The sequence below is a fragment of the Mus caroli genome, unplaced genomic scaffold (genome assembly GCF_978045245.1).
Source record: "Mus caroli unplaced genomic scaffold, Mus_caroli_1 scaffold_17, whole genome shotgun sequence".
Classification (NCBI taxonomy): Eukaryota; Metazoa; Chordata; class Mammalia; order Rodentia; family Muridae; genus Mus; species Mus caroli.
Genome location: NW_028227272.1, coordinates 26,241,929 through 26,257,709, shown reverse-complemented (window position 1 = coordinate 26,257,709; position 15,781 = coordinate 26,241,929). Strand labels below are relative to the sequence as shown.

Below are 15,781 nucleotides of genomic sequence, written 5' to 3'. Positions count from 1 at the left end.
CCTTTAAGGTCTGGATTACCGCACTCAGGATGATATTTTCTAGTTCCATCCATTTGCTTACAAAATTCCAATGTCCTTGTTTTAAATAGCTGAATAGTATTCCATTGTGTAAATGAACTGCATTTTCTGTATCCATTCTTTGGTTGAGGGACATTTGGGTTGCTTCCAGTATAAAGCTGCTATGAACTTAATGGAGCACATTTCCTGTGGTATGGTTGAGCATCTTTTGGGTATATGCCCAAAAGCAGTATAGCTGGGTCTTTAGGTAGAACTCTTCCCAATTTTCTGAGGAACCTCCAGATTGACTTCCAGAGTGGTTGTACCAGTTTACAATCCCACCAACAAAGGAGTATTCCTCTTTCTCCACATCCTCACCAGCATGTGCAGTCCCTTCAGGTTTTGATCTTAGCCATTTTGATTGGTATAAAGGGGAATCTCAGGATGGTTTTGATTTGCATTTCCCTGATGACTAAGGATCTTGAACATTTCTTTAAATGCTTCTCTGCTGTTCAATATTCCTCTGTTGAGAATTCTCTGTTTAGCTCTGTAGCCCATTTTTTCCTCCAATTTTTTATTAGGTATTTACTTCATTTACATTTCAAAAGCTATCCCAAAAGTCCCCTATACCCTCCCACCCCCACTCCTCTACCCACCCACTCCCACTTCTTGGCCCTGGTGTTTCCCCTGTACTGGGGCATATAAAGTTTGCAAGACCAAGGGGTCTCTCTTCCCAATGATGGCTGACTAGGCCATTTTCTGCTAAAAATGCAGCTAGAGACACAAGCTCTGGGGGTACTGGTTAGTTCATATTGTTGTTCCACATATAGGGTTGCAGACCCCTTCAGCTCCTTGGGTACTTTTTCTAGCTCCTCCATTGGGGGCCCTGTGTTGCATCCAATAGATGACTGTGAGCATCCAATTCTGTGTTTGCCAGGCACTGGCTTAGCCTCACAAGAGACAGCTATAAGAGACAGCTATATCAGGGTCCCTTCAGCAAAATCTTGCTGGCGTGTGCAATAGTGTCTGCATTTGATGGCTGATTATGGGATGGACCCCCGGGTGGGGCAGTGTCTGGATGGTCCATCCTTTCATCTCAGCTCCAAACTTTGTCTCTGTAACTTCTTCCATGGGTGTTTTGTTCCCAATTCTAAGAAGAGGAGAATTGTCCACACTTTGCTCTTCCTTCTTCTTGAGTTTCATGTGTTTTGCAAGTTGTATCTTGGGTATTCTAAGTTTCTGGGCTAAAATCCACTTATCAGTGAGTGCATATCATGTGAGTTCTTTTGTGATTGGGTTACCTCACTCAGGATGATACCCTCCAGATCCATCCATTTGCCTAGGAATTTCATAAATTCATTGTTTTTAATAGCTGAGTAGTACTCCATTGTGTAAATGAGAAATGGTGTTTTGTTTTGTTTTGTTTTGTTTTGTTTTGTTTTGTTTTGTTTTGTTTTGTTTTGTTTTTTGAGACAGGGTTTCTCTGTAGCCCTGGCTGTCCTGGAACTCATTTTGTAGACTAGGCTGGCCTGGAACTCAGAAATCCACCTCCCTCTGCCCCCCAAGTGCTGGGATTAAAGGCGTGCACCACCACCGCCGGGCTCTGTACCCCATTTTTAATTGGGTTATATGGGTTGTTAGAGTCTAACTTCTTGAGTTCCTTATATACTTTGGATATTAGCCCTCTACTGGATGTAAGGTTAATGAAGATCCTTTCCCAGTCTGTAGGCTGCAGTCTGTCCTTTGCCTTACAGAAGCTTTTCAGCTTCATGAGGTCCCATTTGTCAATGGTTGATCTTAGAGCCTGAACCATGGGTGTTCTATTCATGATGTTTCCCCTTTTCCAATGTGTTCAAGGCTCTTTCCCACCTTCTCTTCTATTAAATTCAGTGTGTCTGGTATTACGTTGAGGTGGCTTTTAAGGAACTCACAAGTTTACCTCTTATCATCTTCATATTTCTGGAAAATTTATGTCAGCATTATAAATAATTCCATATCAAAGCTACGCATGCTGCATGGGGGTGCAGCTGAGCTACTAGAATGCTTGCCTCACATGAACATAAAACCATACCACATAAAACCACGAGTGGTATCACATGCCTCTAGTCCTGGCACTCAAGAGGTGGCGGCAGGAGCATGGGAGTTCTGGGTTGTTCTGGGCTACATGGGGAATTTGAAGCAAAAGAATAATACCAAGGCAAAGCAAAACTGGCTTCCCATTTCCTTAAGACAACAGGCTCAATTATTTGGTAAAAATGTTTCAGTTTTTGAGATATGATTTAAACTGATTCCAGGGTATTTATAGTAATTTTCATTGGTGTCAGTTGCTTTTTAGAAGGTTATTTCATAATAATAGAGCCAGTAAGTGATATGTAAGAGCTGTACTAAAAACAAAATTTTGCTGATCTGCCCAGAGTTTCTAAAAGAGGTTATTTCATTTCATTTTAATTTGCATTTTTATCTGCAGTAAAGAGAAATATAGATCTGTATTATTAACCATGTCATCTATGACTTGTCTGCGTATATTTTAATCTATTCTCATATTGGATTTCTGCTCCTCTCCTTATTTATCTTTGTGAGCTGTTTATTCCTTTGTAGTCATTTTTTTCTCATTGTCTTTATGCACAGAAGCATTTTTCTAATTACAAAACAGAAGAAATTACCCTTATATTTTAAAGCTTTTAAAATTTTAATACAACATGGTATGTTTACTGTGTGGGTCGATAGTTTACCCGATTAATCAATGTTGCTAGCATATTTTTGCACTACTGAATATCTAATATTCCTTTCATTCATTCACTCCCCCACTGAAAATAACACTAGCTTCATCATATCTATGTTCATGTAAGTTATTGTTTCATTATAGATAATTTGTAGTAGACCCTCTAAGTCTGTGTTGCCTTCATGTATTATATATCTGAGTCAAGCTAATCTGCTGCCACAGTCTCTTCTATTCCACTGACGCTACATACAATGACACTTTAGCAGTTATAGTCTCCTGGTTTATTTAACACGCAGCATGTGGGTGATATACTCCCTCTTCATATTTTACACTATCTCATTTTATGGTTTTTCTTCCAGATGAATTGTAGAATTGTCTAGCTTCAAAACGTCTCACCTGGGATCTGACACCTTGGGAAGAATTTACGGGTTGACATAGTTCAATCTTTCTAGGTCCACAGTCATTTGTTGTTTTCTTGTTCTTGTGATCAAGGATGGGACTAGAGGCAGCCTAATAGAGGAAGCCTTTATTTGTCTCACAGTGTGCGGTGACACAGTTCATCATGGCAAAGAAGGCTCATTAACAGGAGCATGAGATGGCTGGCCATGCTGGGATTGCAGTCAGGTTTACAAGAAGTGGGCCAGCACTATAGCTGTATCCCAAGGCCTGTCCTACTGACCCACTTCATCTCATAGTGCTCCACCTTCCAAAGGTTCTGCAACCTTCTACAGTGGTGCCCACAAGCTGCACTAAGAGTTCATATGCGTGAACCAATGATGGTATTTCATCAGCAAAGTGTCCCACACCCTGCCTTTTGTCACATTTATTTTACTTATCCATTAATATCTGTAGTTTTTCTCTACTGTATGTTCTGTACATTTAAGAACCTAATCCTATTTGCTTTTTTGTCTGTCTTATAAATGCCTTTTTCCTCTTGTATTTATAACTGAATGTCATTGTGACACAAGAAAGGTATAGGGTCCCTTTCACTTTCTACCCAGAATCCTTCCTGACCTTTGTCATTAATCCTTGAGAATCAAGTGCTTTAGAAAAATAGTGATTCATTTCATCATAATTAGTTGCAAACAAAAATATTCCTTCTCCTTTTTAAACAACTAAATATCTACCTACGTTTTCTAATGAATGAAACCCAGAATTCAGGACAATGTTAGATAATATCACCCAAAAGTATATTTATAAACAACACTTGTAGAAGCTTTCACTTGAATTGTCTTTAAATAGACTTTTGTCTGTTGGTGAAATGGTCTTGAAAAGCTTCTATTATATGAAGAAAATACCCCTTTGTTTGCATTAATCAGGAGAGATTGTAACATCCAATGTAGGAGACAGATTTCAACAAATGCCTTCATACTATCTACTAAATACTCTTTTTGTGTCTTCTTATCTAATACTGCAGATGTGTTATATTAATATTTTTGTCATTAAATCATATACTTGAGAATATCCTACTTACTTGGAGTAGTAAAGATGTTTACTAAATTGAATTTTGTAGCTCTTTGAAGATCTACATTTCATGCTGGATTTCTCAGCTTTATTGGGGGTTTATATTTTTGTTAGGTTTCAGTTTTAGACTTAAAACCTGACTTTTTCTTTCCTCTATAAAGATTTTAATAGATAGGAGTGATTTGTTCCTTGACAACTCACAAAAAGATTGCAGTAAATTACTTGGCTCTAAATCCTTCTTTTGAAATGTGGGTTTTTTTTTTAAGGTTTGATTCAGGTTATACTGTTTTAAATAGCTTATTTTTGCCCATACAATACCATTTCATTTATATTACCAAACTGTATCATAGAGCTCGGGGTACTTAAAGTTTTAAGTACTTCTTGTGACTTTAACTACTGTATTATCATTATCTTGATTATACTTAAATCTGTTTTAAGCAGCTTTCATTCACTGTGACAAAATGCCTGGGGTATGGGGACAATTTCCAGACAGGAAAATCTCATGCTGTTTCATAATCTCAAATGTTTCAGTCCATGGTTAAGTGGCTGGATTGTGTCTGGGACTTGAGTGTGAGAGAGATAACAGCAGGGAACACATGGTGAAGCAAAATTGCTCATCTTCTGTAGGCCAGGATGTAGGAAAGAGAGCAAGAGTAGACAAGCTGGGGGTTGGGGCTGGGAGTAGAGGTGGGCTGTGCTTGAGGAAGGGAATGAATGGGGGAGAGAGAACCCAGGGCAAAATGTACCCTTCAAGTATATGGCCCTAGCTATGATGAGTTTTCATCAGTTTTCTACCACCTCACAATAGCTCATTAAGCTGGGAGCCTATCAGTGGGATAATTTATTGATTAGGTTAGAGCCCTGGTTGAAGGGTACTACCTCTGTGCTGCACTGAGACCATGCCCTCTACAGCTGAGTTTTTGCTGGAAGTTACAGATCCAAATTGTAAGACTTGCCTTTTCTTGTTCATGCCTCAAATGCATTGTTTTGTTTTGTTTTGTTTTGCTGGTTAATAACAAAATAGCTCATGAATTTTTAATTCTGTATTTTTTTTATTGTCTCATTTATTAAGGTTTGTTTTTTCCTTCTTTCCTTGGATCTGTTTTGAGTTGACTTTGCAGTTCATGTACATTTCATCACCTTTATTTTTTCTTCCTTCCTTCCTTCCTTCCTTCCTTCCTTCCTTCCTTCCTTCCTTCTTTCTTTCTTTCTTTCTTTATTTCTTTTTTGTTTTTTTGGGTTTTTGTTTTTGTTTTTGTTTTGTTTCTTTTGTTTTTCGAGACAGGGTTTCTCTGTGTAGCCCTGGCAGTCCTGGAACTCACTCTGTAGACCAGGCTGGCCTCAAACTCAAAAATCCACCTGCCTCTGCCTCCCAAGTGCTGGGATTAAAGGAGTGTGCCACCACGCCTAGCTTCATCACCTTTATAAGACCAGAAATGCATTCAAGGCTATTCGTGGCCGTTTAGATTCCATTCTTTATATTTTTAGCTACCAGCAACTTTGCCCTAGTTTCTTCTTTGACCTAATAATGTTCAGAACAGTGAGTTTTACTTATTGGGACAGTGGGTCATATTTTGCTTTCATTTTCTTTCCCATGTTTTTTTTAGTGGTTCATAAACATATATTTGGTTTCCCTTTTGATCCAGTAGACTTTAATAAGTTTCTTTTTTATATACAGGGAGGGGTTCAGTTAAACTCTGTCACAAATGTCTATTTTGATAGTTGTGATTAAACAGCCTAGCCTCTGACACCCGCTTTGGAGAAATTGCTTCAGTGTTATATATGTTAAACTCCTGTTTCTGTTATAAATGCGCAATTATTGCTAAAGCAGTCTCATTCAATTATGTTACTCAAATTCTCTTTGTTCTTGAGTCTTCTTGGCATAGCTTTCTTCTCAAAGGATCTGAGCTTGTGTTTCCTCTGATCTTATATTTCCTGTCAATGTCTGCGTTCCTCCTTTTTTCTCAGTTTTGAAGCAGTATTTGCAAGTACCCTTGACTATTGTCGAAATGAATTAAAATCCTGCTCTATAGTTTAAAGCTATTTCTTAGAGTCCTTATTTCCAAATTAAATGTATTTCATAAGGAGGATCTTCTCAGTACCTGGTACTTCAGTAGTAAATACAGGGGACTTGCACACACGCGACTGAATTAGAATTAGATGAGTTACAACATGAGGACTTGAAGCTTAAAGGAAAACTGACATTGCATGACAGACACATCTAGCAATTATCTCCAGTGTGGGGGGGTGTCCCATGTGTGCCACAGTGCACAGGTGCAAGCGGAGGACTGCAGCAGTGAAAAGGAACCAATGGATTCCAGGGAATCAAACTCAAGTCACTGGGTTTGGTAGCTGTTCTAGTCAGGGGTTCTATCCCTGGGATGACACGCCATGAACAAAAGCAAGCTGGGGAGAAAGGGGTCTATTTGACTCACACTTCCACATTGAAAGAAAGTCCATCATTGAAAGAAAGCAGGACAGAAACTCAGACAGGACAGGACAGGATCCTGGAGGCAGGAGCTGAAACAGAGCATATGGAGAGATGCTGCTAACTAGCTTGGTTCCCAATGCTTGCTCAGTCTGCTTTCTTATAGAACTCAGGACCACCAGGCCAGGATTGCCACTACCCACAATGGTCTGGGCTCTCCCTCATCAATCACTAAGAAAATAATCCCCAGATGAATCACATGGCTGCATTTTCTCAACTGAGGTGCCTTCCTTTCAGAAGACTCTAGCTTGTGTCAAGATGGCATAAAACTAGCCAGGACCTTTCCCTAGCAAACACCTTTCCCTGCTGAGCCAGTCCACTGATGTAACTAATCATTCCAAATGGGGAACGTTTTATAGACAAATATTCTAATACACACAATCTTTCATTTATTTAATTTTAACTCATGTGTATAGGTGTGTGGCAAAGTGTGCGTACTTGTGGATGAAGGTTCTCATGGAGTCCAGAAGAGGCCTTGGGTCACCAGGAGCTGATGTTACAGGCGGTAGTGAGCCACCCTATGTTGGTTTTAGGAACCAACTTAGGTCCTTTGTAAGAGTGGTACACGCTGTCAAACCCTGAACCATCTCTCCTGCTCCAATGCACATACTATTACAGAGTACAGACTTAGTTATGTCAGAAACCTTTGACAGTACTAAGATACATGATATAACCAGTTTCATCTTAACATAGCAAAAAAATCTTGCTTTTCTTATCAGAGTTTGGGAGAAGTTTAACTTTATGATGACAAGATACAAAAAACGGTACACATTTTCCCCCTATAAACTAGTAAGAGTATTACCAACCATTCTCTTATTTGAAAACAAGCTACAGTGGTTTGTGTGATATTTGCTTCCTAAAGTACTTGCATCCAAAGGGTACCATTCTTTGAGGTTTATCAATAACAACTAACCAAGGAGGATAGACCCATTTCTTCATTGATTGTTTTTTTACCAAAAGCTGAAGTAAGGGAGAGGGCTTACTTTGCACATCATTAACCCGAGGACGCATTGAATGCACAAGACTCAGCCGGATGCAGCCAGATGCTAACAAGAATCACGCTTTTAAAGAACTAACAGCCTATATTGACTTTCTTTACCAGCTTCTGAGTCCCAGTGATTCTACACCAGGAGCAATGCAAAAACCACATTGCTGTCTCCTGGGATCTTCGTATTACCATTATGGGCACACTGCTCTATTTGGGAGCTCTTCTCTCTTCTATTCTCCTTTCCCCCTCTTCTTCTTCTCTCTCTCCCTCTCCCATTTGTCCCATTTCTGCCTCACCCTTTCTAAGCAAGTGCAGTCATTCTTTTGAGATTGGGTAGGGAAATGCTAAGGGTTGGTACTGGTGCTTAAAGGAGACAGCAGTTCTGGTGTCTTCAGAAAGAGTTTCTCTATCATGGTCACATTGAGTGAAGTCTTGAGGTGATTGGGGCCTGAGGTGATATCCCATTCAAAAACATTGTTAGAGGCATCATCTGCTGATGGTTGGATAGACACAGAGGCAGGTGGGCTTTCGGTGGCTAAGATCAGGAATTTTGACATAATTCATCCTGGGATGTTTATGTTCTAAAAGTCAAGCAGCTGGAGATATGGGAAGGGAGGAGTCCAGCAGCTTTGTGTATTTATTGTTTTATTGTTTGTAACTTACTTTCCCAAGTCAGAGTCCCAAAGCCCCAGAAGTAGTCACTCCTGAGCTGCCAACGTCTGGTTGATAGAGCAATTAAGATTGTATGTATCAGAATAGGCTTTGTAAGGGAGGATTTGGGAGTTTGAAGAAAAGTGGTTCTTGAGTTGGGCTCATTAAGTTGGGGAAGATATGGACTGTATCATGACAGAAGGAATATTGCCTACACAGGGCACTTAATGACCAAGAGCACAGAAGCCAGGATAGGGGACAGAATGTAAGCAGAGAGTTCAGAAAAGCTGATGGGCCTAACACTGGAAAGCTTCGAGTGTCAGTGTCAGGTTATTGTAATTCATTCTCCTGGACCTGAAGACTAAGATGCTGTCAAGACTGGGTGCTCCCTCTCACTTATATGGTGATGATCATGTATAGGATGCCTCTGGTAACCATTCAGACGGGCTAGTCATGGCAGTATTCCTCCACCCAAGATATGCTCAGTAAAGATAATTCCCTTATAAGTTTCTATAACATACTTGATTCCATCCTTATGAGGAGAGGTTTTTTTTAAATATAATAACACCTTTATCGTACAAACATTAGGACATATTTTAAAACATATGATGATCTATCAAAACATCTGAAGATTCGTCTAGCGTTTGCCCAACATGAACTAATTGCTAATGTGTGCCAAGTGTATGAAGTATTCTCGTAGCACCTGAAAATAATGTTTGGTGTTTCTTCAGATTTATTCTCACTTCTGCTGACATCTGCTGCGGGCCTCACTATTTTCATTCTGTTTTGTGATTTTCAAGACCTGTACCATAAAATGGAGGTAAGTGTTGTACAGTACACATCTGCCAGGACTCAGATGTGCCAAAGCATTCCTTGCATAGCAGTTTGTAAGTGAATCTTGACTCTATACTTTCTAACCCACTAAACCCACTACACACTTTTAAAAAATATTTTATTAGGTATTTTCCTCATTTACATTTCCAGTGCTATCCCAAAAGTCCCCCATATCCTCCCCCCCCCAAACTCCCCTACCCACCCACTTCCCGGCCAGAGAACAGGTGCCTTCCCGGCCTGGGAGGGCTTTCCCCCACTACACACTTTTAGTTTTTAGAAAATATTTCTCCATCCCACATATACTTCCATATTAATGGTGACATCTCTTTAGCATGTGTATACTGTTCATGCCTAAAATTTTGTTTGGGACCAGGGAACATGTTTACAATGGGTAAATGTGCCTGTTACCAAGTCTGATGACCAGAGTTCAGTTCCTGGGACCTACATTGTAGAAGAAGAGGACAGACTTCCATACATTGTCCTGTGACATCTGAATGTGTTTTATGGAATGTATGACCCCCTACAACACACACACACACACACACACACACACACACACACACACACACACACACACAGAGAGAGAGAGAGAGAGAGAGAGAGAGAGAGAGAGAGAGAGAGTAAAAATCCTTTTAAATATAATTGCAAAAGTAAAGGGTTGGTCAAGTTTTATTAATATCAGGAATTGACTATAGAGAGATCTGAGTGGCAATCATTTGGTCATACTAGTGTGAAAATAAGTTCATTAGGAAGTTATTAAAACTATTCTTGGACAAGTCTTGTGAGAGAAGTCTAGAAAGGAAAGTAGTGTGTTAAGTAGTGTGTTGCTGTCAGCCTCTAGTTCTGTTTTGAAGACTAGCCATTCTTCAATGAGTTGTAATGTGACTGTCTGATTCAACCCATGTTTGAAGTGAATTTAAAAATATAGCTATAAAGACACAGGGAGGAATTCTTATTGTTACTGAGGCTTCCATGAGGACCTTATGGAAGGAACATGGGTTGGTAAGGGTCTAGATCTTGCCAGTAGAGATCTAGCCAGGTCAGCCTGTTTCTGATGGGCAGAACTTCCTCAGCATCAGGAGAAAGGGTGGAGGACCTTTTGAATTTCAGAGAATGACTTTGGTCCTGGCAATGCAGAGAACATGGGGTGTCAGGGATGAAAAATCAAAGGAAGGCTTGAAGTACCAAGCAGGTAGAAGAGTCTTTAAACCAGAGGCAGGTGCTGTTCAGTGGAGCATGAAGAACAGAGAAGACTGGAAGAGACAGGCACTGTCCAAGGCAGCCAACGAGCTTTGTGCTTTCTGCCAAAATAACAGGGAGACACTGAAGGTTCTTTGGAAGGACACTTCAATCAGATTAATTTAACGAGGGCAGGAAAGCAATGGAGAGACAGTTAGGAAGTGAAATCTCAGGCGATCCATTCATAGCCTGTGTGCTACAAAGCTTCATAATGTGCTTGGCTCAGTAACAGAAGCTAAGCATGATGCTGTGCTGAGCTGTTAAGAAGTGAAGAAAGTTTCCTACTGTACAAGTGAATAATTCCAAACTGAGAGTGTTCCCAAGCCTGTGATAGAGAAGAGCCTTTCTCACTAAGGTGGCAGTGGCATTGAGGTCTAAGTGGACCAGAGTATGCCCCAATTTCTCCAAAGCCAATGTGCTGCCTCTCAAATCCCAGGTAGAGACTGTCTCTGCTCGGAGGAAACAGATGAATAAGTAGTGCCTTGAAAGAGCTTATGGCAGGATATGGATGGAAATAGAAGTGAATGGCTGGAGCAGTGCGTCTCAATCTAACTAATGCTGTGACCCTTTAATACAGTTCCTCATATCATGGTGACCTACAACCATAAAATTATTTCCTTGCTACTTCATACCTGTAATTTTGCTACTGTTATTTGATATTCAGGATATCTGAGATGCATCCCCAAAGGGGTGTGACCCACAGGCTGAGAACCACTGAGCCAGACACTATGGGTTAGAGGAGGCTGTGCTTATAGACCTTAGAGTCCTACATGTTCGATCAAATTTTCTGTAGGGTAGAAATGGAGCTGAATAGCTCCCATTCACTGTGAGTGTGTGTAATTCTTACATCTAATAAACAGACAAGTTTAGTGGTACATTTGTGACCCTGTAATCTTTGTACAGGTTGTTAGATTTGCATGACGATATTTGAGGCTAAAAACATTTGTTCAAAATGTCATATGTAGTCAAAACAACCTTAATATGTTGTCGTGACTTCTGATTTTTACCCAGAAGTTAATTTTGCTGGAAGGGAAAAAAAAGCAGTGAATTCCAAGTAAGCTCTGTTTTAGGGGAACAGAAATCAGTAAGAATTGCAGAAGAATGGTTCTATTTTACGTCCTCTTCCCTGCGTTTCCAAGCATAAATGAAGAGGGTCACATGAGCTCCAAAGTGTCCTCTGCTGCACTGCTCACGGTATTCTACTGATGCCCCTGACAATTGCTGTCAGCCCATCTGGCTACCAGAGGGAGCACAGGCCAGGAAGGGTCCATTTGAATTTCCATTCTTTCTTTGAGTCAGTCCTCGGACAAAGCATGGCAACCTTCAGCTTTCCTATCTGCAAAGTAGAGAAGCCAATGCCTACCCTCCAACCTCTGGGTTATTGCAAATACAGAAACTCTAAAATAAATAAATAAATAAAAAGTGGGAACCCTTTTTCAAAATATAAAGTGTGCAACCTATAATGGTGTTAGGCTTTTTTTTTTTTTTTTCAACAGTTCATCCCAACTCCCACATCATGGAGAGTTTCAATTCTGGTAGCAGCCTTTGTCCAGTTCTGCGTGGCCTACTTTGTAGAGGTAATGTATATGGCTCCTATACTTTTTAAAGTAGGTATGTAAATTCAGGGTCTCATTCTCAATATCCAATCACTGTGTACAGCAACTACTTTGATCCCCCAAAAGGATTAGTCAGACTTTCTTGAAAAGTGTGCATGATCTGGTTGAGAGAAGTTCTTCGGAGAATGCCTTGAGATTCTTTGAAGGGTGCTGAGGAATATTCCTGGCACCTTTCTCCATAGAAAGCAGAGCAGCAACTGAGCTCCAGGACTTGTCATGAGACACACTGCATTTGTTTCCTACTGTTTTCAATATTCTAGAAGTGAGGCCAGATGACCCTGCAGCTCAGAAGCATAAGGAGACCTTTAGACAGACTGAAACAGTATCTTCAGGAGGCCTCCTCTAATTGGGAGAGAATGGAAGCCACTTTGACTGTCAACTGTGCGCCCTCTTATGAGTGTGTTGCTCTTCTACTGAGTGCCATTGATTGACACACCACACAGGAAAAGGTTCAGATGGTGGTTTCTTAAAAGGACTTAAAAAAAAAGATGACACTTGAAGTATAAACAAGTCCTTTGAGAGAATGAACCAACCAAATTAAGTAGGTGTGTATGTGTGTGTGTGAATTTCTTATATTCTTTAATTCAGGAATTCCACCTTTACATCAAATTTTATAAATACCACAAAGTAAGACAGAAAAGAAAAGTAATCCTACTTGTGTCAAGAGATTCATGATAGTGTCATCTACAGCAGCAAAATATGATTCAAACATCGTCCTTCAGTGCGTATGCTGCAAACTGAAGAAATGTCGTAATCTTTAAAGATAATAAGATGACTATAGCTTTATGTCAGCTACCATCAGCTATCCTACAAGATGTAATTACACAAACATTGTAACGTGACAGAAAATCTAGCTTAAACAAAGGAGAGTACAAAGCAGGGACAGATCGATTCTATTGTTGCTCTGAAAACGTGCGTAAGGAAAGAACCAAAGGCAACTCAAAAGCATGGGGAAGGAAACAATTTTGAGGAACTAGAGAGACTTGTCGAGGATGAGTGCTGCTCTTTCAGAGGGCCTGATGTTGGTATTCAGCACCCAAATCAGATAGCTTAACCTTGGGTAATTCCATATCCAGCTCACCTGATATCTTCCGGCCTTTGCAGATGCTTGCATATACACATACCCCCATCCCCACACACATATGCATAAATCAAAATAAAATTTAAAAATGTATTTGATTGCTTCAGACTAATTCATTCAAGCAACAATCTTTGGCACTTTGTATGTGATGTGATGGGGTTCAGATTATAGTTTCTGTTTTCCCTCCCCTTCCCTTCGCAATCCCATCTCTCCCCCCATTCCTTCTTCCTTTTATTTATTTGATATGTGGTGTGTTACAGATAGTTTGAGTCCCTAGTGAAAGAATTGGAAGTGAATCCGTAGCCAGGATTTGACCATTCCTGAAGAAGTGAAACGGCTTGAGTTTTTTTTTTTTTTTTTTAGCAGGTTTCTGTGTCTAGAAACATTTTAGCTTCCAGGAAAGATAGCAGCAGAGGCAGCAACCTTGAGCTTAGTAGACAGGAAGCTTGGGGTCCTGGGCTTCCTGCGCTAGGTGGCTTGCCTAAGTACAACAGTTTCACTCTCATCTCCCTTGATTTTTCAGGATGCCGTCCTTCAAAACAGAGAGCTCTGGCTGTTTATCAAGAAAGAATTTGGATTCTATTCCAAAAGTCAGTATAGGATCTTGCAGAGAAAGCTGGCAGAGGACGCTACATGGCCTCCCGTGAACAGAACAGATTATGCAGTCAATGGCAAAAATGGATTCTATGTCAACAGAGCCTATGAGAGCCCCGAAGAGGTCCCCAAAGGGAAGCTCAAGCTGGGAGGGCAGGCTTCAGAACAGCACTTTTGGACTAGGCTGTAACCGGGATTGCTGTCACACCTGTCTTGTAACCTCACCCTTTGTCCCCCAAGCTAAACCTTGTGGGAAGGTGGAAACTGCCAACCCTTCTCTCTCTATCAAAGCATCCAATCAATGCACTTCAACATACCGAGCCTTGCAGCAAAGAACCTAACATTCATTCTATCCTTCACTAGCTCCAGAGATAAATGCATGTCTCTGATCACCTTTGAAATAACCCGTATTCATACTGTATTTTTCTAAATGGACAGCTCTCAGGCAATGAAATTAGATGTGTGGACACCAGGTGAGAACAAAAGCTGAGGTAGCATTTGGCATTGGAAAATTTGAGTAATATATTAATTGATGCAAGTTTCCTTAATCTTACACAGTTTGTGAAGCATATTTATGTACATACGTTGGCCAGGATCATGAAATGCCTCCTGGTTTGCATCTTTGGTGTGGCTTCAATAGAGAAATAAAATGACTAATTCCACCCTAGCTACACAGGAAGCCACAGTGGTGTGGAAGTTGAGAACAGTAGAGACTGGTGCTAATCTTTTATAATCATGGCATGAGCATTGTTAAAACGTAAGCCAACTATACCAACTTTGTACGTTCCAAAAATATACTGTATGGGGCCAGAGAACCTAACAGTGCAGAGTAGACTACAATAGTAAAATAAACTGTTCAAATGTATTTTTCACTGTATAAAGTATGTTACCTTCATTTTTATTATTATCAATACACAAAAAAACACAAATTCTAACTCTAAGGGCTTGCCTGAACTCATCATCCATTGGTCATCTTACAAACCAAATTCTATAGAAAGGACCTATGGTGATTTTACCCACACTGTGAGAATCCCCAGGCTACTAGGCAACTGATCCCAGCGTTTTAGTTACTCAAGTCATCAAACATGTATATTAAAGACAACAACAGGATGCATCCTTCACATTGCGTTTTGTACATGAGCTAGTGCCTTTAAAGTGTGCCACCCCCGCTGCAAGCTCTCGGAGAGGAGATACGCCTGGTGAACACTTGAAATTAACTCCTAGGTTTTCTTTTGCTGATTCAACAGGCTTTCCACGATCACAGGCAACTTATCAACTAAACGCCATGAATAGCAACCATGTGACTAATAGCACAATGTGTAGAATCGCAATCAATTAGCTCTTGGTTCACCATGCTGAAGTCTTTAGTTTTCAACATGTTAGCAAACTGTAACTGTAAATGACATTATAAACACTGTCACTCAAACCAACAGCACCAATGTGTATACCTATGAAAACAAATGTTTGCCTTTAAGCTTTTTTTTGGGGGGGGGTGCATAGCTGCTTGGAGAGTGATAGTTTTAAAACTGTCCAATTTACTTGCTGTAATGCTTAATTTTCATTGTCAATGCGATTGAACTCAGAATCACTTAAGAGAGACATCCCTGGTATGTCTGTGAAGATGCTTCTAGAAAGCTTTTCCTGAGATGGGAAGACTTGCCCAAAATGCTGATGGTACCATTCATAGACCTGGTCCCCGATGGAATAAAAATGAGAAAGGATGCTGAGACCCAGCATCCCTGTCTCTTGCATCATGACTATGGATGCAGTGTGACCTGATGTCCCACACTCCCAGGTGATGGGTTCCAATTCCTTTAATACTGTAAGCAAAGGGCACCCCTTTTCTCTTACGTTGCTTCTGCCAGGTATTTAATAACAGCAACAAGAGGAGAAACTGACACAGCAGTCAGGCCAGCAAAATCATCAGAATTGAAAGTCTTTTTAAAAAGATTTTAGTGCTGGAGCAGTTGACCACTGCTGAGGAGTAGTTTAGATGCCAGTACCCACATTAAGCAGCTAACAGATTCTTGTAGCTCCAGGTCTGGGGTATCTGGCTGACACCTCTTCCTGCCATGCCTGTGCGTGTGTGTGTGTGTGTGTGTGTGTG

At 40.4% G+C, this 15,781-nt stretch overlaps 1 protein-coding gene across 1 annotated transcript in view; it reads left to right on the top strand.

Moving 5' to 3' along the window:
- The window catches only part of Atp13a5 (ATPase 13A5), a 142,340-nt gene extending 126,709 nt beyond the window's left edge, over positions 1–15,631 (top strand). Inside the window, exons 28-30 of the mRNA XM_021184915.2 lie at positions 9,042–9,130; positions 11,880–11,960; positions 13,604–15,631. Of these exons, the coding sequence (XP_021040574.1) occupies positions 9,042–9,130; positions 11,880–11,960; positions 13,604–13,864 (431 nt within the window). The 3' untranslated portion in view covers positions 13,865–15,631. The remainder of the gene's footprint in view (positions 1–9,041; positions 9,131–11,879; positions 11,961–13,603) is intronic.
- The last annotated feature ends 150 nt before the right edge of the window (positions 15,632–15,781 follow it).